The 7,238-nt window shown below is 43.9% G+C and overlaps 1 protein-coding gene across 7 annotated transcripts; it reads right to left on the minus strand.

Annotated features, from left to right (window-relative positions):
- Positions 1 to 261: 261 nt before the first annotated feature.
- On the minus strand, positions 262 to 6,740 carry CBLL1 (Cbl proto-oncogene like 1). Of its 7 annotated transcripts, none has more exons than XM_054213056.1 (6): positions 6,600 to 6,740; positions 4,022 to 4,189; positions 3,566 to 3,663; positions 3,219 to 3,302; positions 2,318 to 2,391; positions 262 to 1,731 (listed from the first exon to the last, which is right to left on the minus strand). In XM_054213056.1, exons 1-6 carry the CDS (start codon positions 6,610 to 6,612, stop codon positions 690 to 692), a joined length of 1,479 nt encoding a protein of 492 aa, XP_054069031.1. In that variant the 5' UTR covers positions 6,613 to 6,740; the 3' UTR covers positions 262 to 689. The 7 variants fall into 7 exon arrangements, with proteins under 7 accessions (XP_054069031.1, XP_054069023.1, XP_054069039.1 ...); XM_054213048.1 differs by having other exon boundaries at positions 3,566 to 3,666; XM_054213064.1 differs by lacking the exon at positions 6,600 to 6,740 and adding an exon at positions 6,456 to 6,592 and having other exon boundaries at positions 3,566 to 3,666.
- Positions 6,741 to 7,238: the final 498 nt, after the last annotated feature.

A 7,238-nucleotide genomic window follows, 5' to 3' on the forward strand; every position in this document is an offset into this window, starting at 1 on the left:
TGTATTTCTGATAAATTTCTCTTGCTGCATGAATTTAAAGGAAAAAAAGAAAGAAAAAGACAAAATGCAGTATTCTGCATGTCTGATTTCTAATGACACGAATTCACTATAGCTGAATTCATTGTAAGCAATGGTAACTGTTAGTAGGAGAAATATTAACATTCCCTTAATATTTCATTACGCTGCTCATTTGGAAAGTATTAGTGCCAAAATGGTGTTTGGGAACTATGTCTGTGTTAACTTCATATAAAAACCCACCACTTTTACAACCATATTTCAATTTAATTATTGTACACAGGTTAACAAAAATGTACCACAAGTGAAACTAAACACTGGATTTAACAAAAAATAATATTCAGAATGGTACAACACGTGTTCATTTTCTCCAGGAAATAATATTACAAGTGTTCATCTTAGGACAATTCAGTCACACTAGAGACAGAATTTCTGTTAAAATGCAACTGTGGTCTACTAAAGCCACTTATTTTAGCACTACAGAATATTTGAAGTCAGAGTCCTACAGCCAAGGCTTAAAAATCATTTAAGATTCAACCCCCAAATGTCTTACAGTCAAAAAGACAGTATTTAAAAAAAACCACAACAAAATAACCCCAAAACAATTAATTAAAAGGTTGTCGTATATAGTTTTATCTTCTTCATAGCACTCTCTATTCATACAATTGCTCGTATCATTGGTAATAGGGTCTGTACCTGGCTTGATCAGGGTGGTGTGGTCCAGGAAGCGGGGCCTGAGCAGGAGGCCCTTGCATCCTTGGAGGTGGAGGAGGACCCCTTGGAGCTGGCCATATCCCTGGACTCATTCCCCCAGGCTGTGTGAAAGGGGGACTAAGAGTTCCTTGATCTTCACTGAACTGTGGCAAAGAGTTAGGATTATAGTGATGGGGAGGGGGTGCGTTTACATTTACGGGTGGGCCTCCATGCTGAGGAGGGGGAGGTCCTGGAGGAGGATGATTCATATATGGTGGCATCTGGGCAATTATATGTCCAGGTGGCGGGGTTATTGGAGGAGGAGCAGAGGTCATTGGTGGTGGAGGAGCTTGGCTATATACCATGTGAGGAGTACCTGCTGCCTGGGGAGGATGCTGCAGTGGATGGCTTATTGGTGGAGGTGGTGGTGGGGGTGGCGCATAATGTTGCTGTGGAGGCATAATATGATGAGGGTGCGATACCACTGGTTGACCCTGGTATTCAGGATGATGATGAGCAGGTGCAGGGGCTGGTGGAGGTGGTTCTCGAGCACCTGAATTTGAATCATCCTGAATAGGGACAGTTATTAAGTTGCTGTGTTTTCTCGTCGAAATGCGGAAGGTGTCCTGACTGACTGGGCGAGGTGGCGGTGGAGCCATTGACATCTCTGCAGGAGGCGCACGAATGTCTTCGTGTGGTGGGTTATAATGCTCATGTGGCACATGCTGTAAAGGAGGTGGTGGCATCATGATGTGCTGCTTTGGCGGAATGTGGCTCATATGATGTTTCTCAGGTGGCATTATGAAACGCTCAGGAATTTCGGCAGGCGGTGGGGCAATAGGAGGATGTACAGGTTCAATTGGAGGACGAGTAACAGGCTTTCCAGCTCTCATGTGACGGTGGTTGATGTGAGCTTGTAAGTCCCTCTGCGACAGGTAAGTTCTCTTGCACCCTTGAACAATGCTACACATGAAGAGAGACCCTCGGACACACTGCTCGATTCGCTGCACAGGTTCATTACAGCTAAATCAGAAGAGAGTATTGGTTTATTGTCATCACAGAGACCTCGATCTGCTTTTTTGGTTTTTGTTTTGTTGTTGTTTTTTTTTTTTTCTCCTAGAAGACAACTAGTCTACCGTAATTACCCATATTAGAACTGACGATTTTTTCCCCACTGTAGCAATGAAAGAAACATTTCATTGATTTTGAAGTTTATCCAGTTTTTAAGTCTCCAAACACAACTATGAAAGAACATGAAAATTTCATGGGATGGAAATTTATAAATAGCATCACCCTCACTAATTCCTTCTGTGCATGAAGACTTATCAAGAGTCACTCTCACTAAGTAAATTAAACTGTCACTTATTCCATTTCAAATTAGACCAATAACAGGTTATCTACACAAATACTTAAACAGCAAAGTAAACACTGATCACTTACAATCCCAAAATATGGTATACAAAACTATAATCAAGTGGTGTAGTAAAGAATACTCTACTGCCTCTGCTAAATGGATATAAATAAGAACCACGTTAATACAGTATCTGAAACAAGATATTTAAGTTATTTTCCTACATTTCCTTTAACAACAAATCTTGAGATAACTTACCCTGGACACATTTTGTCTCCTTTTTTCTCATGTAGTATAGCACAGTCATAGCAGAAAACATGCTTGCAAGGTATCTAGAGACCAAAAAATGTCTCTGTTAAGACATCGTATATAAATACCTATGTCATTTTGCAGAATATAGTTCCTCCTTCCAGCACACAATTTTTAATAATAAAAGCAACTAAGTTACCTATGAGGTAAACAGGCACAGCAGTAATTAGCAGTTTACAACACCTTTGCATAAAAACTTTCTAAAACAGTTTCTGCTGAGTTTGGGTTTTTATGGGGTACGTATGTTTGATTCTTTCAAGAGTTCGCAAAAACATATACACAAAAGTTTAAGCGTTGCAATAATACCAACACTGAACATTTACAGAAGCTGCATATGCAATCTAATTACACTTGTCTTGCTGGCAAGGAAGGAGTTTTAAAAACATTAACTGTCATTAAGTCAGATCCTGAAGCCTGTTACATCACACTTAGAAATCTAAATTAATCTCAGGGATTTTGTTACACTAATTTTAAAGGGATATAAAAGCAAAAAGTATTTTCTAACTTCATTGCAAGTCTTTAATTGAGATAAAGAGCTTATTTTTAAAGCCAAGTCATGTAAGGTCAAAACCCACTGAACTTGTAGGGTTTTTTGTTGCTGTTTTGATTTTTTATTTAACATTTTCAAGTTTACTCTATTAAATCAGGGAGTAAAGTGAAATCAGCCAGACAGATGGAACAAAAACACTTCAGCAGTGAAGGCCCCCGGTTCCATCCTGATATTCTTTTGCTGTTTGTCCAGAGGCCTGCTGAAACCAGTAACCTCTAGCACCCCCACAGAGACACAGTAAAACCTGATTTTACCTAAAGGGAAACCATGGCTGCATCTTCCACTGATAATTTCACTCACCATGCGTCCATACATTTTGATGGGCAATCCACACTTGTCACAGAAATGGACCGGTGTATCATCCTTTTCCCCCAGCAAGTTTATCTGATGGGATAGAGAAGGGGGTGGGAGAATAAAACCAAACATCACTAAAGCTTCTCATTTCAATCATCATCAACACACACATTATTTCTGAATTAGTTAAGAAGGATGCAAAAAAACCACAAACGTGAGAAAGCAGAGAACGCATTTTCCATCAGTCAAAAGTAACAGAAGCACTTTTATCTAAGAAGATATCTACCAGGGCTACCCCTAGCTTGGTACGATTCACAGACAAAAGATTCACGACTTCCCATCCATGACTTTACCTTATAGTCCCAAAAGATGGGTCCAGGGAATCTCCTTTGATTGCCAAACATTTCACCTCCTTTGCATTCGTATCGTTCCTCTTCGTTATAATCAAATTCTTCTGTGAAAAGAAGAAAGAGAAGAAAGACACGAGCCAACCACAACGCTTTCCTAATTAACACGGACTGCTATTAAGAGCATGTGTCATTCTACACTGAAATCATCAAGAAATGCCACAGCACTTCTAATCTGCTGGGCCCACTCTACAGAAAGGTGCAGTCAGAATAGTAAAACAGTCTGTTTTGGGAACGTACAACATTTAATCATTATAGTGCAGCAGTACCTGGAAATTTGAAACTTCTTTTACACTTGGACAGAACCTTGGACTCTAAGTCTCCAAGACTGAATAAAGTCTTGAACAATGCTGCAGAATAATATGCTTCCCTGCTACAGGGCTAGTATTTATATTAATTTACCTTCATCACCAGCTTGTGTCTTTGAAGGCATCCTGTTCATATTTCTTGGAGTTCGAGGTGCAGGTTTGGTTTTATTGGTTTGTTTTGAGATGAGCTTTATAGGGATTCTTCTACGAACGTCAAGACCACCCAATGATCCTGAACTATTTGTTCCTTGCAAATCATTGTCTATGAAAGAAAAAAAAAATGTATGCAATTTTTCAGTTATCTGATAGTTTCTAAAGAGTTTCTAAAACTCTTCTAATATCAACAGAAGAGTTTTAAGAAAAAACAATTTTTAAAGCTTGTTTGAGACATACAACATATCAAAGTTCAATCACTAAATACCTTCACATACAATTTCTTACAGAAGTCAAGTCACAAAACATTGGGAACAACCATGATTTTAGGGAATTTAGTTCTAAAAAATAAAGCTATTTAAAAATGTTAGCTAGTCATTTCTCCACACCAGGAAAAAAATACTAATTGCATAGCTCCACTCACAGCGTGAATAGTACTGAAGAGTCAATTCTCTGTACAACCTTGACAACATAGAATTTCTTATGAGAAAAAGTAATTTTTACAATTTATGTAAATTGTTTATTAAAGTTGGAAGGAAACTAGCTTCCATATTAACACAGCATCTTGACGTATCACTTGGAAGTTTAGCATAAAGTATCACAAAAATATTGGTAGTTAGGAGTATGCAGTAGTATCCTTGCTAAACTGAAAATTTCTGTTCCCCACTACATACAAAATTCTCTTTAACCAGATTTATACCTGAGCACCAAGCAAGAAAGAACCTGACACGTGCATCAGCAGATACAGGCTCCAAGAGATAATCTAGAGGGGGTGTTGCAACAATCAGTACCAATGAAGGGGCTACAATTCCTTCAGTTTCCAGTGAGTCTACCTTAAATTACTGCATAGCATCTCATTCATAGAAAAATAAAGTTATATCCTTCACGTATGTACCCAGCTCACTTTCATTTTAATTGAAAATGCCATTTTGACAGGCATTTCAAAGCATGACACGCTCAGCCTCAAAGGGGTGTGCCACAAGCCACCAAAACTACAAAATGTGACAAAGTTTCAAATGGGAACTGTGCCCTGACAGTCACTTTGCCTCAAAATCAAGAGCCCTCAATTTCTTCTGATAGATCAAATGTATTTATTCCTCTTTGCACTGTGGTTGACATGTTTCACTCTAAAAGGCAATATGTAAAAAAGCAAAAACAATGAAGCCTGTTTTTAATTTTGTTCACTTGTTGCTTTTGTTTAGACTGTCCTGTTGGCTAAACAGATGACCCAGCAAACATACAACTACCAGACCAGCCTTCCCCAGAGACTGCTGGACTAGAACATCAGAGATAATAATGCTAAAGCTGTCTATTTTCTACTTTTCAGGAAATTATGTTTTCTACAAGAATATACAAAACTGCAACAACATAGATCAGAAAAAGTCTCTGCAGGACCTCAATACATCTGCAAATAGGGATAAATAAAACGAACTTAAAAACCCCAAACAAACAAAACCAAAACAAAAACCCTTGTGTATTATTCAGTCCACTGAACTGCCAGTAGGAAACAACTAAGTTCTGACGCTTTTTTTCCATATACCTTTGCAAGCTAGGAATATTCACATGAGTTAGCTGCTCAACTAATCCAAACTAGCAAGTTTATTAGTCATTCATGTTTCCAAAAGGATAATAAATTCCAGCCTGTGTAAGCAGAACTAGCAGGATTAACTCCAAAAAAAACTAATACAAAAACCAACAAAATTGTTAAGACTACTTAGAGAAGCTCTAATTAGAGGTGATGCATCCTCCTGAACTGTCAACTTCATCATCTTTTCTTAAGTTTTATTTTTGCACTTAAGTAGTTGGGGTTTTTTTAATTCATAAATACAGCTCAAATACTACATCTTACATGTACAAATTTATAATGTGATCTTTGCCAAGGGGAAGAAAAAAACAAACCCAAACGCCAAAAACCTAGCAAAATCCCCACATCCACTCATCTATTCACTGGACTACGCCAGCACGCCAACCAGCAAAGTATCAAAGCTACATAACCAAATTTAAGCACACGAGAAAGTTTCCCCTCCAAAACACAACTACCCAACCAGAAAACACGTAATCGGCACCGATCTCGGGAAACGCAGCGGGCAAACGAGCGCCTCGCCGCCACCTCCGACACGCTACCGGCCGCATACACCTGCTGCAGGCCCAAGAGCTCCGAACACACAGACTCCGGGCCTCTCGCCCCGGGGACGGGGGAGGGGGCTGCGGCGGCGGAGCGTCCCCTCAGGCGGGCGGCTGAGCCCCGCTGGTGGCGGTGGGACGGCCCAGCGCCGCCGCGCCGGGGTCCGCCAGCCCAACGCTGAGGGGAGAGACCAGGCCCCGCCGCGCGGGCCGCGGGGAACCGCGACGAAGGCGGGCCCCGCCGGCCTTACCGGGCACCGGGCCGCATCCCGCCGCCACCCCGGCGCCGCCCCGCACCCGGCGGCGCCGAGCGCGGCCTCTCCCCGCCCGGTAGCGCGGAGCGGGCCCAGGCGGGGACGGGTATCAATGGGTCCCCCGGCCTCTCCCCTCCTCACCATTGTGGTCCATGATTCGGCGCGGGGCACTGTGGGAACGGAAGGGCGCGGCCGGAAGCGGAAGCGGCCGGGAGACCCGGCGGTGGCGGCGGGAGGGGGGTGTGAAAAAGTGCGCAGTGAGGAAGCGTTTGCCGTACTGGGCTCGCCGCGCCGCTGGGGGATGGGGAGGGCATGGCGGAGGCCGTGGGGCAGCTTGGCGGAACGGCCCCGCCGCGGCGGGACCCTCGCTCCCGACAGGCTCTGCGGGGAGGAAGGCGCGGTGCCTGCCGGGATTGCGGCTGGCGGACAGCTGGGAGGGTGTAGTGCCGTGTGCACCGCGCCTGCGCTGCTGACAGAGCCCGCGGAGGTGGCGGCGGCGGCGGCGGCCCGGCGTGCGTCCCCCGCGGGTCCCGCCGCGGGCTCTGGGGGTTCCTGCCCCGCCGACAGCCGCTTCCAGCCGCTCCGGGCGCAGCCCACAGGCCGCAGCGGGGGAGAGCGGTTGGAAAAAGGAGGCGTGACCGACCCCGCGGCTCCTTGAAGGGTGACATTAAAAGAGAGGGGTCTTCTGCTGAGGCGCCGCCGCAGCCCCGCCTGCGGGCGGCTTGTGTGGTGCGGGCTTCTGAGGAACTGGGCGAGTCTTATCCCACGCTGGGCGCTCTC

This window comes from Rissa tridactyla, chromosome 1 (assembly GCF_028500815.1).
Source record: "Rissa tridactyla isolate bRisTri1 chromosome 1, bRisTri1.patW.cur.20221130, whole genome shotgun sequence".
Lineage (NCBI taxonomy): Eukaryota > Metazoa > Chordata > Aves > Charadriiformes > Laridae > Rissa > Rissa tridactyla.